The sequence below is a fragment of the Pieris napi genome, chromosome 18, assembly GCF_905475465.1.
Source record: "Pieris napi chromosome 18, ilPieNapi1.2, whole genome shotgun sequence".
NCBI lineage: Eukaryota > Metazoa > Arthropoda > Insecta > Lepidoptera > Pieridae > Pieris > Pieris napi.
Genome location: NC_062251.1, coordinates 11363326 through 11387161, shown reverse-complemented (window position 1 = coordinate 11387161; position 23836 = coordinate 11363326). Strand labels below are relative to the sequence as shown.

Sequence of the window (23836 nt, the reverse complement as noted above, 5' to 3'; positions counted from 1 at the left end):
AATAGGCAAGTAGATGATCAGCCTCCAGTGCCTGACACACGCCGTCGACTTTTTGGGTCGACATGACATGTGACATGTCGGTTTCCTCACGATGTTTTCCTTCATCGTTCGAGCTAAATGCGCACATAGAAAGAAAGTCCATGGGTGCACAGCCGGGGATCGAACCTATGACCTCAGGTATGAGAGTCGCACGCTGTAGCCACTAGGCCAACACTGCTCTCCTCCTCACGTCATGTATATTAAACCTATAAATCGGTATATATCAGGCACAGAACAGATCACCTACTTGCCTTTAAGAAGAATTGATCACGAAATATATACAGCCATCTAAGACCAAGACCTAGTGGTTGTAGTGCTACTGATAATATATTAGTAGCATAGTAAATCATATAAAATAAAACCTCAGATGAATTTAAAATCTTAAAATAAAATTGCGTCTAGCATGAAAGCGAATTATAACCACAACCAAAAGGTTTCATAAAACGCTTGAATATAACAGAAATTATCAGCAAAACATACTCCAGCGCATAACCGAGGTTGTAAAAATAAGGTTAAAAGACATTAGGTATTCATATTGCACAACTCACAAACTCTATAACTAGGTTTATCTAGTTTCAAAAGTATTTTAGTTTGAATTTCAAAGTTTATACAAGGAAAGTTAAATAATAAATATTCAAGCGAATTATCGCTTCGTATACTTGTTGTACTAGGAGAAAAAGGGATTAATAGATCGTTTTGACAATTTAAAAGTTGTAATATTATGCTTTTTCGTATAATTACGATTATGAGAATTAGTATTCGTGACATTCAGAGAAAATTTAAAGCTCTACAAAAATCTAATGAATACTACAGTCATTGTAAAAAAACTATAGACAAGCTTAGAAGAGTATCAAGATGGGTTAAACATAACGTAATATAAAATCTGCCATCACTGTATCACACAGTGGTGGCAAACAACAATATATGTATAGATAGAGACAGAACATGTTATGCTTTGTTCTGCTCACACAATTGCATTGTTACATATACAACTAAGACGAAAGTATAATAAATTAAATATATTGAAAAAAATAATACTTACTTATAGGAGTAAAAACAACAAAAGAAATTTAAAATGTTTAAATACTAAAACTACGCTGTAACTCTGTTTAGCTGTACTACGTTCCAGCGTAGGCGCTTAGCACTTGCCATTCCTCTTGATCGCTCTACGTCTTTCCCGGCCAAGTTAGGTCATTATCTACGCTCAAATTCTGCCTTACAGAACACATACATTTATATTATACTATCTGACCCGGCAACGTTTTGCCATGTATATTATTTCTACGAAACATTTTCTTAGTTCAATAAAAATAACCATCTACTATACTAAAAAATAGGAGTTGATCGTAGAGGGGTGAAAAATAGAGGTTGTATGTATTTTTGTATACTGTATCATATAAATATAAAAACAAAAAAATTGTCTAAAAAATATTAAATAAAATTTTGGGGTGGACACCCCTTATCACTTAGGGATTTAAAAGATAGATAGTAAGCCTATTCTCAGACTTACTGAATATGCATAAAAAATTTCATAAGAAAAGGTCAAGCCGTTTCGGAATTGTATGAGAACGAACATTGTGACCCGAGAGTTTTATATACAGGATGGGCCATAAAGGTGTTGGCGGTTTCAATATTCAATTAAAAAAAAACTACGAGACATAACAAAAATATATTTGTATTTTTAAAAACTAGAAACACAGGAATTTTAAGACCTAAAAATAGTGTTGTCCTAATGACCTCCCTCGACTGCTTGGCACTCTAGGAACCGAAGTCGCAAATTTTGGAAAACTCGTTTAAAAGTCGTTTTCGGTATTTTGCTACTTTCCCGAATAATATTCGTCTTCAGCTGCTCCAAATTGGTCGGATTATTTTCGTAGACTACCGATTTGAGTTAGCCCCATAGAAAATAATCGCATGGAGAGAGATCGGGGCTACGTGGTGGCCATTCAAATTCCCCTTTTTTCGAAATGAGTTTTCCGGGAAACACATTTTTCAGCAGCTCTATGGATACCCTAGCCGTATGACATGTGGCCCCATCCTGTTGAAACCACATCCCCGAGGTATTGCCTTGAAGTTCTTGCAAAGCTGGCACCAAAAAGTCTCTTATCATGTTGCAATAATTGTTAGCTCTAACCATCATCGCTTGCCTGAACTGAAACATGAACTCGCTCCACAATGTCGGTTGATCTTGCAGAAGCTGGGCGACCACTAGGCGTAATTGGTACTGTTGAGCCGGTTGTTTCGAACATTCTGATCCATTTCCGTATCACATTGGCGCTTGGAACTTCACTTAAATCGCGTAAACCGTGTTCATGTCGATACAAACGTGCAGAAATCACAGATTTATTGTTTTCGTAATACGCTCGGATACAAAATGCACGCTGCGCTCCCGTGTACGGCTCCATGGCGACTAAATTTCCAGGAAGCGGGGCAGCTAACAACATATCCCGCAGCTGCCCCGCGCCACGCGTTTCCGAGAAATTGAAGAATTAAATCGCCAACACCTTTATGGCCCATCCTGTATATACCTAGAGATTCAAAAGTTTTATTTACTAACTTTACACAGACTACATTATAATATTTACTAGGACTACATTATAATATGTAGTCTGTGTAATAAACTAGAATAGTACAGACTAAATATTATCAACACTTAAAGATATATTTAATTTCGTAGCTCCCACCACACCAACTGACGCCCCAGCCGAATTCAATATACAGCAGCATCAAGCGGAACCCCCTTAAATTGCTCAAAATGCCGGAACTGGATCCATGCCGACTGGAGGTGTCGAATTATCAACGATACTCACCGTCGCTACAATTAAACCCCGAAAATAATACAGCAAGATACAATAATACACAAATGAATGAAGCACAGCCAATCAATGGGAGTGGTAAGAATATGCTTTTTAACAAATTAAAATTCAAGTATATCACGTAAGCAGAGTTACTGCAATTTATCCCCCCCCCCCCCGTCAGCAAAAGTAACCAAAGTTCCCAAAAATAATAGTGCCTAAACGTATTAATTTTTTTGTAGGAATCCTCGTTTTTGCATAGACAATGTATGAGTAAGGGAGCGTTCAAGTATTACGTAACAAATTTTAGGGGGCTCCTTTTGTAAAACGATACGAGGCGGGGATTGAATTACGAGTTATGTTCATATTATTTTCGACTTTCCGGTACTTTACACTACATAATGTTAACTTTAGGTATAAAGAGTCACTGGATGGTCACGAAACGATTAACTATACTTGGGTACAGAAAACATTATGGCGCGTTACATGGGGGGGGGGGGGGGGTGTCAATAATCTCCAAAAATTGCGTGACTTTAACGCTCCGTAATACATATGTGTATTAGTATAGTATATTTCATTACAAGTGCGGAAAGCCTGTCATTGCTAAGAGTTTCGACAAATGTCTACCCGAGCCGAGGCGCAGCCGAAGGTGAGGGTTGACAGTCGGAACAAGTTGCAATGACGGTTCCGCACGTGTACTGAACAACTATTTTTAATACGGTTGCGAAAAAATTATGCAATTTAATAAAATAATAAAAAAAACAATAAACTCAACTAACTAATCATTTATTTCTTATACAAATTATTGTCCACATATACATTGGTACAGTTTTTTTATACTAACTGGAGAAGTTTTAGGTTGCATATTTATTTACTGTTTGAGACAAACTATTATTTATTTCGTATGATTTTTCATGTATATTTAATATATAATATAACAAACAACTAAACGTGCAAAGAACATTTTTGGAAAATGGTGCCAACCGTAAAAGAATTAAGCAGATTTTTTTTTTCTTCACCCGTTCTGGGTAGGCAAAGGGAACTATGCCCATACAGCCAAGTCTTCAGTACAATTTTTTATTGATATGAAATGAAAATTAAGGAGATGAAATGAAATCTAACCTAACTCATTGAATCAAATCATTAAATCTTATATTGAAACAAAGCAGTAGCTTCTTTTTAGAAATATTTGCATGAATCATAAAAATTTCTATGAATTTTTTTTAGTAAAAACTTCGTGGTTGGTTTTTTCTTTTTAATAGACATTATTTTGACAGTTGGGAAAGAAAACGCACTAGTTCGGAAAGGGTAAAAAAAAAGCACGAGTGTGTAATAGCCCACATCCCGAACGCTATACTTCCCTGCAATACGCCACTTTTTGAGCAACTGTATTAAAAAATAATTACTGTTGATGTAATCACCCCATCCCCAGAAAGACCCCCCTCTGCCTATATAGTGCTTACGTAATACTTGAACGGCCCCTTAGATGTTCTGACGCAAGTAGGTTTCTCTTGATCCATTCTGTGTTGTCTGTACCAACCGAAATCACAATGTATAGCCAAGAATCGGATCTCAGACCTTCAGGTTAAAAGGTGATGGTAAATGTAATGTTCTTGTACGTACGTAACGTTAATATATGTATTTTGATATATGATACGTAATACACTACGTCAGGGGACTGCAGATAAATTGCGGTTTCTTATTATTAACGAAGTATAAAAATATTCCAAGGTAAATGAAAGTAAGAAAAATTCCAAAAACCTTAATTTATTCTAATACGAGGGAAAATTGCGGAGTGAAATCTAAATTCAGAACTTAAATGAAACTTGAATAACTTCAAGTATATTCGAGGATTCTAATTTCAAATTCTTATTCGTTTTTATTTGAACTTTAGCTTTAGAATTAGGCTTGTGGATAAAACTCATAAATTAACGGTACAAATATTGATATATTTAAATTGCTAACACACGTACAGTTTTGAAACTTTCTATGCGTGATAAATCCATTGTCATTTTTCATTCATACCAGATGAAGTCACGAATAAAAGCAAGCGTTATAAAAGAAACTGCGAACTCCCTCATAATAACATGTCAGGGCTGCTAACTGCATAATATGTCGTTGAATAAAAGCGTGTACAACTTGCATTTTTCAACCTCTGACCTACTTAGATGTGACAGCCCTGCAGAATACTTGAGCAGTCGGAAAAATAAGAAAGACGCGCGATTTTATTGAACTACCAGACTAAGAACATTAACTGCACTGTTTGTAGTTATAGTATATTTTTACGCTTAACTGATCAATTGACTCGCATCTGTAAGCGAATTGCTGAACGCATAACACAAGATGTTTCATACTTAATCTATTTCTATTGAAATAACAATTATAATTGAAATCACTCATCGAATATAGGCAACGCAATAATAAATGAGTACTGACGTTGTCTTTGTTTAAAAGATTTCCCAGTTTTTCTAAGCCTATCATAAATAAATATGAAAAAAAGCGTGCGTACGAAGTACACTTACAGTACTTGTTCATATTTATACAAATGTAATACTTTAGATTTCCGAGACTTAGAGGGAAGGAAAAAGGAAGATATGTTAGGAATTTAATGAATTGTCATTAAATTATTAATAAAATTAAAAGTGTCAAAAATAAATACAAATTGTAATTTATTTCTTCGATAGTAAAAACACGTGGCATTTTAATTTACAATTCGTCATTTGAGATTTCAATAAATTATTTTGCATAAAATATAAAATACAAATATTTCATAAATTCTCTTTACGAAATTTTAATTTAAAAAATATAATTTCTATGAGGTAATTCGCCTTTCTCACTCTCTATCAATCGGTCTCATTCGTTCTCTCCCTTTTCTTGGACAAAAACGCTGCACATCTTCGTGACATTCCGTAAAAAATGTACCCTCATGCGCCTAAAGAAGTTTCACTTCAAAAAAAATAAACATTATGTGTATTCGGTATTGTTTATCTCAAATACTTGGATACTGAATGTTGTACTATGTTCTAAAATTGGAAACAAGACGCGAGCACTCGCAATATTCATCCGCCTAACTGAATATTAGTTTGAGGCGTATTTATTACGTGTTTATATTTGCTTTTATCCATCTGTATTTCGCGATGAGCTCAGAGAACTGTTGAGCAATGAAAGTTGATATCTGACGATATTCGTGGAGGATATGCTTTTGGAATACATTTAATATTCTCCCATTTAATTATTATAACGATTTGCTATTCATTTATATCGTATTAATCATGCTTTGAAATTGTAACGATCCTGGTTTATGTTTTTTTTACAGATTTAAAATTACGTTGTAACATTTGACTTTGAAAATGTCCAGCGTTTTTAGTTCCGAACTTCCCAGCAGTTAGTTGATTTTTCAAGCAATCGAAAATAATAATAAATTTATTTTTTCATAAGGCTTTCAAAGTTTTCAAGGGTACCTAATAGTTAACTGTTTTCGCGCATTCATGTACTTATTTTTTCAGAACGCCAACAAGCCCCGAACGAAGCGTCCAATACAGTGCCACAGCGAATGAAGCCGGTGAATTGTTTTGTGTGATTTTTGTGTTACCGCGAGTTATAGCCCTGAAAGACCTTGATATTTCAATTATGAAGAGAACAGTGCTTCTAAATATAAAAGATTCGCCATAATTTCCGAAAATATACTGTATAAGTAATAAATAATTGTTTTCTCTTCACAGATTATGATTTCTTTACCTTGTCCTTACGTACTCCAGATTTGTTTTGCGATGTATCGATTGTAATACTAAGGTATTTTCCTTGTATAGTCCCTGTTTTATAATACAGCCGAGTATGGAAGCACTGCAAGAGAGACGTTGAAAGTTTGGAAATGTCAGTGACAGGTCCTAAAACTATTCTCGTGATAATTTAAATTAGGAATAGGCAAGCGCTTTGACAGTTGTCATTTGCGTACGTCACTTTGACATATGATTTTTTTACTCTCGACTTAAATTAAGATGCATTTGTCATTTAGATATAGGTGATGGCAGAAGACGTCTTCAAGTCGACAAGATTCGTTTCAGAACTATTTGTGTCAACGAATTTAGAATTAAAAGCTTGCCACGCCATAGATTTTTTTTCTTGCTTTTTTATTTCAAAGCGTTGAACGCATTTTTTTTTTAATCTTTTTCAATCAAAATATTTTCGTCGAGAATAGAATTTATGTCTGTTTGCTAATTGTTGCATTTAATGATTGCAGATTGAATTGAGTATTTATTGTAAAGTATTAATTATAGTTTTATTAATAACAAAGACTGTAATACTGTTATTTTAAATAAATTGTTTATAGATGTAAGTAATTTTTAATTATTAAACAGAGTAATTGAATTATTAGTTTCATTTACAGTCTATCGCAAATCTCCAATTTCCACAATTAATTAAATTACTATATTTTTTGACTTAGTTGAAGCTATTGATTAGTATTGTAGAAAATTAGGTCAAAATAATATCACTTATTAGCCATAATTATTGTATAGGCTAGATTATAATTAATATAAAGTCGCACTCTTTTTTGTGAACTTTATTGTAAGAAAAAAAAACACACACACTTTCACACTAGTCGGCCCGTAGTCCAAAAGGTATCTCAATCACCACCTCCGCTTGAGCACTGTTAAATATGTCAAAGTTCAAATAGAAAAAGTTTTTGGCAGCTCTTGAAAGCACTCCCGTATATCAGAATCCAATACTGTTAGACATAAGGAAATTACTGAATGAACGAATTAAGGCTTAAGTAGAACAGAACATTAAGATTGTCATCGAACTCGTCACCTTCTGAATATTCCCACACTGTTTCCGTCGTATTGTCCGTCTGTTAGACAAACAGTTTAACAAATTCATTACATATTTGGATAAAATATTATCAAAAATGCTATAATTACATTATTTTCATATTACATAACAATACATAATATAGACAGCTGTGTATGTGTGTGAATTAAATATTTATTTATTTCCTATTTTTACAGTAACTTGATACTACAACAATAGAAAACATATTATATATATATTATTATTATAAAGTTTATTTGAGCCCGTAAATTACTGATTCAAATTTATAAAATTGTTTATAATATTAACCATATAAGTGGTAGTAGTGGGGTGTGGCCGTGTCTTCGCGTGTCCTATACCTCCGAGGGTTATAACCCCACGGGTGACCAATCGCTGCCAAGCTGCCACGTCAATACTATCTGTAAGGGTAACTTCTTCACGACCTTCGCCGTCTATGAATGCATCTGGAATAATATATATAATATAGAATAACGCGAAATAAATAATTATTTGCCGGGAATCGAATTTAGGAACGCGACATAGAGAATGTATCGTGGCTTAGTTAATGATGTTCTCATTAAGATAGGCAGAATTCATTTGTATTATTATAAATGGTTCTAGCGATTTGTTTGTTAATTTATTCAATTCATTCAATATCAAAAAGAATTCGTAAAAATGTAAAAAAAAAATTACCAAAAAATATTCTCCCAAATAGTTATCGTCACATGAAACCGAACAAGTCAATTAATAAAAAAAGAAAACCAAATTTCAATACCTTTAATCTGTTGATCGACGAAGGTCAGTCTTAACGTTGTCCAATGTAGCGCGGGTAATCCCCCAAGACGCCATTGCAAAGCTGCCTGTCCTCTGGACACGCCCACACTGAACCAGGATTTACCATTGGTCGTGTTCTTCTCAGAGTCTTGCTCTGACTCGTCAAGTTCGGCGCGGCATAAAGTGGCGCCTACTTTGCTCCTGTTCAATAAAATGATTATATTAATACTTACGGCATTGTATAGAAAGCGTGGATTAAATTCTGATATGCGGATAGAGATTGTAAGCAATTGATACCTAGATTATGTTTATTCATATAAAATTAACAATTTTATGGCATTTTTTTGTCATTTTTATATTAACGATTTCTACGTGCGATTGCTACGTATAACGTATTATGAAGGAAAACATCGTAAGGACAGTGAGTGTCAGGCACAGAAGGTTGATCACCTACTTGCCTATTAGAAATGATAACAGAACAGATACAGAAATCTGAGGCACAGACCTAAAAAAAGGTTGTAGCACCATTGATATATATCACACATTTTAATAAAAGTTTTGTGCCCCGCTGTTGCCCCGGATTTTTATTTAACTCATGCTGTGACTAGTGGCATTCCGCATGGTCACACTTTACATAAAATATTAAGATCATACAAAAATAAACTAATTATTAGACATAGACATAACATTTATTACTAACAAAAACACACACACATAAACATACAAAATAACAATAATCAAAGAAGAAAATAAAATAAAAAAATATAATGAGAGATATAAAAAAAAATCCCTTTTCCCATTCGGTTCGTTTCAAGTGTGTAATGCGTGTGTGCTTTGGTTGTAATTAAAATAAATAAAGTACCTGTACGTAAGCGTGAACGTTTGAGGCAGGTCAACGGGCTCAGCGAGTGCGTCCGCTGCGGGCGTACGTAACGTGTACGTTAGTACGTGTTCATACCGTATCTAAAATAAAGATTCATTGAAATTAATTACTAATCTACACTATAAGGTATTTTTTTTTGTTTGTAAATATATATAGTTTTACTTGTGAATAGAATTTAGATTAAATTACTAAAAAAACTTAAAACTTGTAGACTACCTCCATCCAGTAACACATTATAATCTTAACACAGCCTTGTTATACATGCACATACATTAGATTGTTCGATTATCTCAAGAAAATATGAATATCTTACTTACCCTCTGTCAAGGTTTCGGCAGCTGACAGAACTCGACCTCATCACATTGCTTTCCTTTGTAACCACGTGGACAGGTGCACCTAAGCAAATTTGGTTTCATTTCAATTCGATGTCATTAGTTTACAGGTTACAAATGTATGAAATATGTTAAATAACATTTGCATCAACATTTTACAACAACAATATTTTTTTTAATTTTTTTTTTTTAGATTCTATAGTGAAGAACATAGTTTTTAAGTTTCTTACAATTATTTTCTAATGTCTGAAAGAGATCTCTTAAACGAAATAAGGTTAACCGTTAAGTTATGTTTTAAGTTTTATACTATCTCATTATTTTACATATATATACAAAATAACTTACATATAATCATTCCACGTATTAGTACACGTCGCGTTATGATGGCAGGGCGTAGACGCGCACACGTCATCCGACACTACGCCCTCTAAAACCCCACTCGAGTCCAGCTCCACCTCCCCAAATGGAAGGGGGAGGGACACGCCCTCGACTCGCAGAGGGAAAAATTCTACAATGGTTACATTCAGTCCATTTGATATTTGGACGTCTTGAATGACACCTTTGAAGTACTCGGAATCGTCTGGTTCGGGGTTGGGCGCTTGTGTTGTGTTTGGAAGAAGAGTCGATTCGGTGGGCACAATTGGTGTTGGTGGACCACCAAGGTATAGTATCTGTAAATAGTATGCATGGTGTAATCATTTTTTAAGAGCAGTTTGACCTGGCTTTAGCTTGCGACTCTTGCGAAATGGACAATTTAACATTCACTTGTACGATAAAGAAAAAACATTTATAAAAAAACCAGCGTGCCTTAGTCCCAAAAAGTTGACGACGTGTGTCAGGCACAGAACACTGTTAACATATTAGAAAAGACGATGCTGACGAAACAGATGCATCAATCTGAGGCCCAGACCTAAAACGTAGCGCCACTGGTAACTTTTTAATCATTTTTGATAGATTTGCGCGATTAAACAATCACACATAATAGATATTGCTTAGACCTATTAAAAAAGGGTGTGTATGAGATATTGTTGGAATCGGAAAATATTTGAGTATGATGAACTATGTTGGCTTACAAGCGTGTGCTAAATTCCCTAAGTCCACAAGTTTTTTTTTTAACTAAATCATATCGAGATGATCCGTTAATTTTTTCATTAAAGTAAGTATATTGTAACTTAAGTAACGAGCTAAGTTTAAATTGAAATCTTTTTTGAGATATATGTATACAGATTTCTTCCATATATACGTAATAAAGAAGACTTATTACCAAGTGCATTGTATCACTAAGTAACTATATAAAAAAATAATATATCGCTTGCAGATCCATTTTTTTTATTTTTCTTTCTTAAATTACTGAGAAGAGTGAAAAGATAAAAACCGTTTGCTTTAGTAAATTAGTGTTAGTACACGTTAGTGTTAAGTGCTAGCCAGTTGTAAAAATAAAAAAGAACACAAGAACAGAGCTTTTAATTGAGATTTTCTCATGTTAACTATCCTTGAGGTTAGATCGTAATGTGATGTCTCATTGAAAAAAAACCTTTTTTATATTAAAATATATTTAAAAAACAAGAAGTTTAGTAAGTACCTGTGCATCAAGTTGCTTAGCGGCTGATATCGACTTCCTAAAGTATTCAGTGCCGTTCAACTTCACTTGTACCAGTGTTGAATTTCGTACCACCTGAAAAATAAAATTAAGCAATAGCAAATTTGCATCTTTTAATCTATTTTAATACTTAAAATCACTGACATAATAATTAAACTATGTGTTATATTGAAGATAAGCTTCCATTATTTTTATCTCAACACATTGTTGAAGAGAGTTCCAGAGTAGGAAATCGCCACGATTATAAAACTAAGAAAGCTTGAGTGAGAAAAATGTACAGCCTTGGCACTTATATAATTAAATAATGCGAATTATATGATTAATAAACTTTGACGAATTTTATAGAGATTGAACTGTGAACACATACATATTATTATTTTTATTCAAATTGAAACCTTGGCCATATGACTGCGAAAGAATAAAATTAACCCCTTATTCATAAAAACTAAATCAACTCTTTTAACTAAAAGAAGAAGAGAGAACCTTTTGTCTCTTTCTGCTCACTTGTGTTTACCATTTGATAGAAAGAGACAGCTGTAATTTAGTTGAAACGATGCAATTCGTAAAATTTTGTATGTATTCCAAAATAATAGTCAATGACACTTGCATCTGATACAATACCTGTATCAGATGCAAGTGTCCGTTATCAAGCCTGGTACCCCCCACAGTGTAATCCTCGGGTGTGTGGTTGAACCGCAGGTGTACCAACAACTCACCACCCTTCAGAGACGCCGCTACCAAAGTCTCATCGGTACCGCCGTATCTGTAATATGTACTACATATATATAAAATTGAATTGCTGTTCGTTTGTCTCGCTAAAACTCGATAACGGCTGGACCGATTTGGCTAATTATGATCTTGAAATATTTAAGGAGGTTCGGGGAAGGTTTAAACAATAAGAAAAGAAAAACACAAAAAAAAACCAAAAAAACCAATCCCCAAAGCTGTATTCCATATTTCCATATGGGTTTGAGAATGGTTTTGTATAAAAGCAACTTATTGTCAATGGATAGTTCTGTGTTATACAAAACTTTGAAGGGACAATTTAAGACATTTTTAGTCTAAATCGGACTAAACCAATCACTGAGATAAAGCCTCGTGAAAAATAACTCACTGAGACAAACCAACATTTAAACTAATTTTACTTATTTTACCCAATTCAGGCCAATTCTAAGATTTAGACACTTACGGTAACAATACCACACAATAGATTGCATTGCTTTTCAAATTTATAACAACCAGTCTGAATTTGGCAATGATGAAGAAAATTTGTACTACATATTATGACAAAAACGAATAACAGAGTCACCAAAAAACAAAATGGTAGTTGATACCGCGTCCCGCGAGGCGCGAACGGCGAAAGTAGAAAGTTCCACTTAGTATTTCTGTCATTTAACATTATACATATTTTATGTACAATTGCAGTTATGTGGTAATTTTAAATTTATTTTCTCGATAAAACATGACCTTATCGTATAACATTACAGTGTGTGTGTCTAAATATCAAATTGCTGCGTAAACAAATGTAAGTAAAATCTTTTCTTTTCATGTAATGTCTTACAAAGTGGTTTCTTTTTTTATCTCATAAAGTATCCCTTTTTGTAGCATGCTGACTAATACGTCTTGTATTCTTGTGAGTGGAGTTCATAATCACGGTAGATTTATATAAAAAATCATAGAAGTTAAATTTCATATCCGAATCGGTAATTAAAAATAATAGTTTTATTGAGCTTTAATTATAGCTATTAAACCTAGAATCAGTCATTGTGACGGATATAGGTAGTATCTTTCAATGCCAGGATACTGGTATGGAATTAAGAACTAATTACAAGTCTTCAGCTATCTGATTTATATTAGATGTCATTTGACTTGCTTGGAAACCAGCCAGTAGCTATGTTTATATTTTATAAGTAACTTATACATAAGTAACAATTCCATAGTATAGTATGTAGCCTCTTAAACTTTGTTATTATTACTGATATAGATGATTCATGTACCCTATGTAGTAATAAAATGAAGCTGTATTAGTCATTACAGTAACAGTAATAGTTTAAGGAAACAGTGCTGTATGTAAAACAATTAAAACAAGTGTGTTTTTAGAATTTGTCTGTTTGTGTAGTTAAGTATTTGATTTTTGATGAAACAATATTCCATATAAATATCTTAGTATTAATATCATTAAATTGTTATTAATTTAATTAAACTTTTGTCCGTATTGGTCACTGATTTTTTCTTTGAATAATGGAAAATCATCTAAAATATTTATTTTATATTATAGGAATCTGAATGATCAATTTTGATACATCTTCCTAAGTCTACAAATAAACTACAAATGTAAAACATGTTTAAATAAAACATTTATTTGATTAAAGTAGTTGTAGAATAATATTTAAAATTATATAGTTGATTAATTTATGTAAGTTTTTGTGATTTTACTCATCAAGGTTGTGTATAAATAAGGACCCAGAAGTCTAGTTAAAATACTGTGATCAGAAGTAATAATTAGTTCTGTTATTTTATATTACCATAATAATAACAAGAGTATCGACAATGAGGAAAATCCTTGAAGAACAGTGTAATTTCTGATTCATTTAATAATTATATTTATACTAATCCGTGAGAACCTGAGATTTAAGTTTGGTTTTTCTCACAATAAACTAATTTTTGTTTACACTGAAATGTCCCCAGGGGCCCAATATCCATAAACTTATGAAAACTGAATTTCTTTTTTAATTAAGTGTTTCTTAAAAAAATATTTCATCATTAAACTATATTTTTGGAATGGGCATATTTTTTTATATATTCTGGCCAATTGAAATGTCAATTCCATGATCATGTCTAATGTATTTGTATAGCAGGAAAGTTCCATTTACTGTAGGTTGGTTTCTGATAATCATTGAATTATCATACATTGTTATGAGATAAGATTATTCTTTAGGAGCCACTTTCTTTGATTAAGAGTTTCCAGCCTTTATTTGTAAATAAGGTCCCTTTAAAAGGCAAACAAGGTGATTCATATATATATAGTAAATATCATGGGTTACCTTAGGACTGTTAAGACATTTAGTTTCAATGATATATCTATTCTGCATGCTTGTGTGTTACACTGAAATTATTTCCTATAACATACTGTGATTTGTAATGAAATTGAATTTTTATATTTTTGTGTGAAATAAACAAAGTTCCGATAATGGTGTATAAAGGTGTGATAACTAATTGGTATATGTCGAAGATAACAGTCATTTTCAATAATATCAACTTTAACTAATCTAAATTTAGTAATTGTAAATACCTGATAAAAGATGTTGTAAGTTTTCAATTCATGTAAAAACATTTAATAGCTAGGTAAGTTTCATAAGTTTATTATTTTTGACACATTTAAATTATGTAATTTTCAATGTGCCCATTAAAAAAATAAAACCATTATTAGGAAGGAATTTCTAGTACTGTTTGATGGTCCGAAAAAAGTGAATCAATAAAATTAAATGAGGCTTGCCTATATACTTAACAATTAGGAGTGGCTAGCTCGACTTTCAATCGTCCCTATCTGCCTAATTATATTTACGATGTGACGAAATAAGAAAGATCTAAGAATCTGTTCGTTACTTTAATCAGAATATAGACAACTATCTACAGTTTTTAAAGACATTGGAATCATAAAACTTAAAAAGTTAAAATCTGGTTATGAGAAGAATAACAGCACATTTCACGGTAAATAGACACGATCACACGATGCAACGTTATACGTGACCTGACATTGAATGTAAATGTATATTGTATACCTGAATAGTTGTTACGTGCTTTTGTTATACGAAAGGTATGCATAACTTTGACATATGACAGCTTTTAACAGAAGTTACTTTGAACTTCGCAGTAATGATTTCTAGGCGTGACATTATCCTTTCATTTCACGAACATTTATCACAGAACGACGATAATTGTCGTAGTAATTTGTTTAATGCTAGGAGTGTTACTTAGTGACGGCTGAAGAGTCTTGATCTAGTGGGTTGAGCGGGCGACTCCTGAGGTTGTGCGTTTGAATCACTGCTGTGCATCAACGAATTCATTTTCTATATTCGCATTTAAAACTCCCTGTAAATCGCTATGCCTTAGATCAAGAATTCGACGGCGGGCGGAACACCTACTTGTCAGTTCAGTAAAAAGCACGAAACAAAAATCTCAGCCCAAGACCAGATGAACGAAAAATTACTTGCGGCTTTAACTGATAATTAACTGCGTAATATAGGTTGTTTTAGATTTTCTTTTCACTTATGAACAATTTATATCTACTTATTATCGTGAAACTTGGCATTTTTATAAGTTACTAGTGGACCCCACAGACGTTGTCTTACATGATATTTAAAGCGATTAGGATATTAAGCAAAGTATGAAAGTACCGACTGCAGTGCCATCTGCCGGGCTGATTTGTGAATCTAAACCATTCCTAGATCCCCTTGAACACACACAAAAAATTTCATCAAAATCGGTCCAGTCGTTTGAGAGAAGTTCAGTGACATACACACTCACAGAAGAATTATATATATAAAGATTTCTCGATAGAATTCAAACTTACACGGTGATTTTACTGTGTAGGGCGTTGTCCCATGAAAGCTTTTAAATGCGTCACGCATATAAGCAGGGCCGCGCCGACCCCCAGCAGCGCCTGTGTGCGAAACCCATGAAGCGCCTCCTTTTTTTTATAGGGGGCAAACGAGCCTGAGGGACGGACATAAATGGCAGTCATCGCAGCCCATAGACATTTTTAGCGGGTGTGTTGCAGGCCTATGAGGGAACTATTTATATTTTTCGGCCTATTTTTTACGAATCTTCAAGTTTCAATGTATTTTTTATTATTTTAATTTTAATTTTGACCGAAAGAAAAATTTTCTTTAGTTTAATATACTTACTTAAATAATATTTTCTTAAATAGGTAAAACGCCCGCTTGCCAATTGCCGTGAAAAATAAAACGCGAAATAAATTGTTACATAGTTTATTTATGATGTTATATCTAACTGTATTTAAGGTCAGATTTATGACATATCTTTGTAATAAATCCCATCTTTTAGTAGAGGACAAAAATATTTATATAATTCTTGCACAATATTAAAAAAACTCAGTCGTGTATGAGGTCGGCAGCGTCGTTTACTATTAAATTTAAACTATGGCTAGCGCACGGTACATAAGAAGCGCGGAGATTTAGATCCAGCAATATTCTTACCGCGGATATTTGAGCCATTATCATAGCCTTGTTGTTTATGTCCAAATTAATTTCGTTTAGTTTTTCTATTATATGAAGTTACTCCAGCGCCAGTTGTTACTATGATTGGACAGAAAGCTAGGAAATGCTCTCTTATTTCCAACTTTCTAGTTTCCATGTTAAAGTTGACAAATCTTATTATCATACTAATTTGCTCTTCGTATGAAACGTCAGGAGTACAATCCAGTATTATTGAAAAGTATTTATTAATTCGACATAAATTTAAAATAAAATGTTGAATTTGGTTATCGAGCATAAAAATTAGTTCATTTTGGATTTTGTCAAGGTATGTCGGCATATTATTGAAATCATTAGACATAAACGTAAAATGATACCTACAACGTACGTAAAAATATTGTAGTTTAGTATAAATAATTTCGGTTGCGGCGCCCTTATTGTTTTAGCGCCTGTGTGCACCGCACACTTCGCACACATGGGCGGCGCGGCCCTGCATATAAGTAAGGTCAATGACACAAAACTAATCAGCTGATTTGGATATATCTGAAAAAAAATCATTCGTTGATAGTCTGTAATGTCTCATGCCCTGTTTTGTATCTATTATCCAAACCCCACAATCCACATGTCTTAGCAACCCGCATAGTGTCTCCCTATAACTTTAAATAGACGTTAATTTATCAAAAGAAGGGTGCTTCGACCAAAAAAAAAAATTAAACCATTGACTTCGTCATGACGACTGAAGGCTATCCAAATTTAAAAAAACTTAACGTTAATAAAGTAGAGTGGAAATAAAGAGATGGACTTCAAAAAGAATAGGGATGTCCTGTAACATGACGCTGGGGATGCCGGCGCTCCCCTAATAATTGCCGTATACTTTTACACAATTTAATTTAGATCCTACACAATGTTCTAGCTGTAGGAAGTATGCGTTGCAATAAGACGTATAATAAAAAAATATTTCGTTGTTTTTTATTTCTATAAAAGACTTGAATCACTCTATGGTATATTTTTTTAAATAGGTTTAAGTAATGTTGGTGTATTTAATAGTGGTTCCTTTCTTTTGCTCTATCCATTCTTCTTTAAGTGCCTCTCCATTACTGGAGGTTGGCCGTCAGTCTCTTGAAGCGCATGACCTATGTCAGATGCAGCAACTTTTTCGCAGTTGCAACCCGTCCACTCCCAGACGTTGCAAAGCCATGATTTCTTCCTTCTACCAACACGCCGTTTACCCTTGATTTTACCCATAATAATTAATTGAAGGAGATGGTAGCGGTCATGGCGCAACACGTGGTCCAGATACGCAACTTTCCATTGTTAAATGTTCCGCACAAGTCCTTTCGACATTCCAACTCGCTTAAGAACCTTCTCGTTAGAGACCTTCTGGATTCAGCTTATACGAAGCATGCGGCGATAGCCCATACCTCAAATGCTTCTAAGCACCGGCGGGTATTTTCTTCACAGCCGTACAGAACAATTGGCCAAATGTATCAAGGAAGAACTCGGATTCGGAGTTTAATGGTCAAGTGACGACAGCACATAACTTTCTTCATTTCGTTGAAAGATCCTCGGGAAATTTTAATTCCAGAACTAATTCTCTGATCAGAACTCCACTCGTTTGTAACCCAAGTTCATAAATACCTCTATAATCTATTGCCGCACCTGTTCCAGCTACAGATAAATTAGGCCTTTCTCTTTCTTCTTTCGATAAATGTCGTTTCGAGAAAAGACCTTCACCTTCATCTTTACTGTATTACTAGTCAGATCGTCTCTTTCGCTAGTTTCATGAACTCGTAAGCATTTGCAGATCGTCCATTGACGAAGCTATTAAAACTGTGTCGTCGTCTTCCACTCCAACTGCAGTCCCCTCAATGGCTTCTGATATAGTTGCTTAGGAATATACATTGAATAGCAACGGAGACAATATACAACCTTGACGAACACCACGGTAAATACTGATCTCATCCGTTTCCTCGTGATGCACTTTCACCATTGCTTTTTGGTCTGTGCAGAGGGACCTGATTACTCTTAGATCCTTTTCAAAAAAATTCTCATAGTCTATAAAGCCGTTCTATCCATAGTTCATATTAAATACAAAGTACTTTAATACAAAAATAGTTCAAAACTAGATTTAATAATAAGCCAAAGAATGCGATCGGCAGACGTCAAAACGTTACGTACCAAGTGACGCACGTGCTTTTTGTCAAGTGCACTACTGTGCCACAAAAATGATAGATTGTTAAATTTTTAGTCTGTATTTAAAATACTAAACTTTATTCTCTTTTTAATGATACCTTTAGTAGAGATATTTTGTTTGTTGATTTGATGCAGACGGACCAATGTTATATATTTATTCTTAAGCTATTAAATTTAGTAAATTAATCAGATATCAGTACTTACATACGTAAAACAAATTATGCATATTTTTCCCCAATTTAATTCCATTTTAGTTCCAACTATTTCATAAGAGTCATGTTGTCAATTAAAGTAAATTAGATTATATTATTTCATGTAAGTTGTAGAAAACTGATAATAGAAAATAAAAAGAAACAAATTTTTTATAACTTTATTAACAATTAAAATTTAGTAAACCGTTGGCTCCGATTAAACTCCACTTAAAACAATTGTAGCAGTAGTCTTTTCAATGACAAAATTCAAAGAGGGTCTAGAAGCATCGAACATCACCGTCCTATTAGCCGTCTGTGTCGTGTCTCTACGTAAACCAATTTCATTTACCTTCATAGACACATGTTGTAGGATAGTCGGAACAAACAAACTATTCCGAGGAACACCGTAGAACTCTGAAAACTTCTAAAACAAATCAACCACACCCATTTTGTTAAGCGGTACGCTTAGGGTGTAATTTGTGTTTATTTCGAATCTTGGTAGTTTTACGTACACAACTGTATATTTTATATATTTATTGTCCATACGTGAATGTCGTCATCTTCTGAAAGAGATCCTCTACAAAATTGTTCTGACATAGTTTTTGATAAAATCTAAAGAAAAAAAGTTATTAAGCAAAATAGAATTTTTTGTACATTTTTACTTCTAACTTTTTGAATTTTGGATTTATGATAAAAAGTCAAATATACATAATTGTAGGCACAGCGATTTGCTACAAAATGTGTATTTTCAAATTTTATGTACGATGGATAGTTTAGGAGATATAGCCAAAAACGTGTTTTCACACCTTTTTCCAATATGGCGGCCGGGGGACAAAGGCGCCAACCCCAAAATCTTGGGGTTAAGCTTATATTGACCCCCTCTACGTCCCATAAATAAAATTGCGTCCTCTATCAAATGTTCAGTTTGGCTCTCAAATTGTAACATTTCAATGGACTATTTTAAAATCACGAATAGTTAATACATTACTATGTCTCGTGTTTTATTTCTAATTCATGCCAATCGATTAAATGGCTTATTAGATAGACAAGTGCTTGGATATTTAAGGCATCTAACGAATCCTGATTTTAATTCAGACAAATAAATAAAATAAAATTAAATATACTATAATATTATATAATTAAATATGGGTATTTTTTTTAATAGTATATATTTTTATGGAAACGTCAACAAGTGCATGCATCTTATTAAAAATATCCGGCAGCAGTTATTTTATTATCTTGGCGATGGCTCAAAGATGTTAGTTTGTAGCTTGATAATAAAAGATATATAAATTAATTTAAAATTTAATCACGAGCTGCTGCGGCTTGGAGATTGACATTCCAACGTTGAAATTACGGAGTAAATTTAAGAACATCTATTAAATACTGCGGTATTGCTCGGAGTACTTTAATTTAGGCAACCGACTTCCAAAAAAAAAGTATTCATTTTTAAATAGTCTTCAGAAAAATAGTTGACCTTTACAGGACCTGTAATTAAGGTGAAAGCATTAAGAGTACTTGAGTTTAAGTTTCTTTGACACAATTCTAAGAATATCATCGCTACAACTTCGCATTCACCATTGTGTAATCTTTTTCTTCGAATTGTAATTTGTAACATTACATTGTTTAATATCTAATTAGTACAATCCTTTAGACGTCATCAATCTTTGTTTTATTTTAAAGTATCCAAGTATCTCTCTTCTTTTAAAAATTAATAATAATATAAGCCTTTCTTCAGGCAAGATACAATTTAGAATATACATGTTTAGTATTGAAAAAAAATTAACTTAAATATAGTTGAATATTAACATTCCCTCGACAACCTTGTCTGTTTGCCTTTTGTTGGCTAAGGCCTCCTCCAATTGCCACCATAAGTTTCTGACCTAGTTCGGGTCCATGTGCCATCTGCCACGGCTCTTATTTAGAAATGGTCTACCCTTTTTCCTCTTCATGTCACCTGCGTACCAATGCATTAATGATTTGCTCCATTTTGACTGTCCTCTGATGGTATACCCAGCCCACTTATATTTTAGCATAGCAGTTCTTAGAACCCCATTGTCTCTTTGTTGTTGTGTGATTTTTTTTATTGATGATATGTTTATTCTGTCAGAAAGTTTATTCCCCACCATGCTTCTATTCATTGCATTCTGACTTTTCTGAAAATTTAATACTTTCAGAATCAAAACTTTACCTTGGTCTAACAGACTACATATTATTATGCTATACCCTAAGTGTTATTCATACTTGTTTTAATCAACTTCTGAAATTATACCCACGCACTAAATACTAATGTTCCCTTTGACCTTTGTAACATATGTCACTTTACCCGAAACCTAATACTTTATATGAGAAACGGTAATTGATATGGCATTCAAAGGCCTTTTTGCAAGTCGGACAATAAATCGATATATTAGTGGCCAGTGTACGTTTTCTCACATTTATTCGCCAGTCGTGTTGTCAAATTCAGTAAATATATTATTTAATGCATTTATTTAAGGCGAAAAATCCTCATCTGTGATCACCCATAAGAGGTACAAATGGTATGTAGATCAATGATATTAAAGTAATTTTTTTCACTTTTTATTTATTTCAAAGGCTATCTGCACTGGTTTACAAAGTAATTAATAATAATGAAATAAATTAAAAACAAAGATTTGTCCTCTATCTAAATATGCTTATATTGGAAATTATTAGAAAGTTCTGGTAGCCCTAAGTTAGGAAGTTAGTAGTGCTTGAATTATAAACTTCCGTGGCTCGCATGAGCACGTAAAGCTCTTGGTCTTGCACCTGCTTTTTTGTATGTATCTGTAAATAGGCGTGTGCCTCATTATAAGCCGCCGCATCTTAGTTTAGGCGACCTGGAGGAAATTATAATTACTAATAATGAACCGGCTTCATTAAATCCGAACAGAGGTTATCTGTGTATTTTTTAAACGATAGTAGTAATTAAAAATTAATGCCGCTTTACGAAGCTGATAAGAATATCGGTCAATAAATGTTTATTGTGCAACACATAATCGAAAAACTACTTGACTGCACTGATTTATTTATTTGTTTTTCTAAGTGTTTTCTTTATATTGTGAAGAAAAGATTTGTTTCTTTTGTTTCAGAAGGAATGGTTTGAGAATTCATAATGAAATATAAAGTTGTTCTTATAATATATATATTTTTTTTGTATCATAAAAATATTGAAAACTTCTTTCCATTACATTCTGATGTCAGATCTTAAAGTGCTATTGTAATGAATCAAAATAACTTCTGAATGACTCTCAACTTTTGCTTAGAGTTCAATTTGTTCTTGAAGTTCATCTGTCTTCACTGTTTCGCGCTCTTCATGAAAAGCTAAAATATAACTACGTTTGTTGCCATAATTATTAATATCATGAAAAGCTTACTTGGAAATAGGCACAAAACTAGTGAGATATATACACTTATTATTGTACAAAAATACCCGATGTTTCGCATTCTTATAACAAGGTTCTACATATCTGGCGTAAAACGTCACATTTTGAATGTTAATACAGTGTAAAGTCCCTAACGTATACGTAACGTCCCTCGATTTAACGACACATCCCCTAAAGCGTCTAAATCACTGGGCTTTGGTTGGTTTAGCTTCTCTTCCATACAATGATACTCTTTACATAGCATTGCACCCACCTTCAATAACGATAATTAAATAATACAAAGTACTTTTTAAGTTACCGAAATTAGTTAAAACTCCGGATCTGTTTACGTGTTTTTGTCGCTTTGTTGTCCTAGTCCGTAATAAACTCGACTGTCTGCATCATACGTACCAAACTTTCTAAGAAATCCGATCTATTGTTTACAAATTGGGATTGCTTGCACGTGCTTTATCACGAAGAGGCCTCAATATCGCAAAATTAATAAAATAAGTAGTAAAAATACAACATAATTACTGGTGCAGCTAAAGACGACAATGTTTTTTATGTAATTACTACTAACACCAGTCTGAAATAAACTTTTTTAATACAGATTTTTCTTCTTTCCATTGAGTGTGGTTAAATAGAATTCACACTGTACCTACATAAAAGCTGCGGTAACAGTGTAAATTTAAGACAATATAGGATTAAGGTATACGGTCTGTTTGCATTGATCAAGCGCCAAATATTGGAATATTTAAAAAGATACATTCTTATGATAGCTACATGTCACTAGAATATTTTACAAATTAATTAAATTCTGAAGTTTATTTACGGCTATAGCACCCTCTCGAATGAGATATTTTTCCCCACTTTCCATGTCAACGATTCGAGTCGCCATTTCATTGCAGCGGCCTTCGGACGTTATACTCTGTTTTTATTTACTTTGAAATTCATATTTGCTTTTTATTTAGCGCGAAGTTAAGTGAAGCACACTGAAGTATTTTCTTACTTCCTATAAAATTATGCATAAAAAATGAAAAACGAAACTAAATAACCATGATAGCTAGAGTAGATTTGTTTTATTTTAAATTATGGTAGAATGACATAAATCACTGATTTAATTTGGAATTAAAAGGAAATTGTTTTGTTAAAAATCCCAAATGTTTTTAACTTTAATATATACCTCAAACACGTGATATTCGTCTTTCCATGTCACCTCGACTGTATTGTAAGTTAAATTTTCTTAAAGTTTTTCTTCCGTTTAACCCTATTAAGATACAGCTATGGTAAAATTGTGCAGTTGTAAAAATAATATGCATTGATATTGGCTTCTTTTTCCTGGCGATTCGCCAAAATACGACAGTAATTAGTAGTAGCCGTTTTTTACACTTGACGATTTATTTGCATCGTCTATTTGTTTAAGTGCATGTCAATAGAATAGCTATTAGTTATAAAGCGGTTTCTAAGGGTCTGTTTCACAATGTACGGATAAGTTCTACATAAGTTCTACATAAGTTCCAAATTTGCTATTTATTACTTATTGGTAGGATAAACACTATTGTTGCGTTTCACGACTGTCAGATAGCGCTATTCGTCACATAAAGTCCATCATAAGCTATGA

At 33.2% G+C, this 23836-nt stretch overlaps 4 protein-coding genes across 6 annotated transcripts in view; 2 read left to right on the top strand and 2 right to left on the bottom strand.

The window, feature by feature from the left end:
* LOC125058679 overlaps positions 1 to 7196 on the top strand; it is a 54372-nt gene extending 47176 nt beyond the window's left edge. For all 3 annotated transcript variants that reach the window (XM_047662800.1, XM_047662799.1, XM_047662801.1), the window contains 2 exons: positions 2717 to 2933; positions 6341 to 7196. In XM_047662800.1, the coding sequence (XP_047518756.1) occupies positions 2717 to 2933; positions 6341 to 6414 (291 nt within the window). In that variant the 3' untranslated portion in view covers positions 6415 to 7196. The remainder of the gene's footprint in view (positions 1 to 2716; positions 2934 to 6340) is intronic.
* A 234-nt stretch (positions 7197 to 7430) lies between these two features.
* LOC125058912 lies at positions 7431 to 8655 on the bottom strand. The gene is made up of 5 exons (XM_047663051.1): positions 8651 to 8655; positions 8419 to 8618; positions 7953 to 8107; positions 7583 to 7683; positions 7431 to 7482 (listed from the first exon to the last, which is right to left on the bottom strand). The coding sequence occupies exons 1-5, from the start codon at positions 8653 to 8655 to the stop codon at positions 7431 to 7433; spliced, it is 513 nt and encodes a 170-aa protein (XP_047519007.1).
* A 968-nt stretch (positions 8656 to 9623) lies between these two features.
* On the bottom strand, positions 9624 to 17693 carry LOC125058911 (protein crumbs-like). Its single transcript, XM_047663050.1, has 5 exons — positions 17536 to 17693; positions 11854 to 11995; positions 11215 to 11307; positions 9978 to 10303; positions 9624 to 9696 (listed from the first exon to the last, which is right to left on the bottom strand). Exons 1-5 carry the CDS (start codon positions 17691 to 17693, stop codon positions 9624 to 9626), a joined length of 792 nt encoding a protein of 263 aa, XP_047519006.1.
* The window catches only part of LOC125058688 (transmembrane and coiled-coil domains protein 2-like), a 38118-nt gene continuing 27252 nt past the window's right edge, over positions 12971 to 23836 (top strand). Inside the window, exon 1 of the mRNA XM_047662818.1 lies at positions 12971 to 13355. The gene's annotated coding sequence lies outside the window, so the exon portion shown is untranslated. The remainder of the gene's footprint in view (positions 13356 to 23836) is intronic.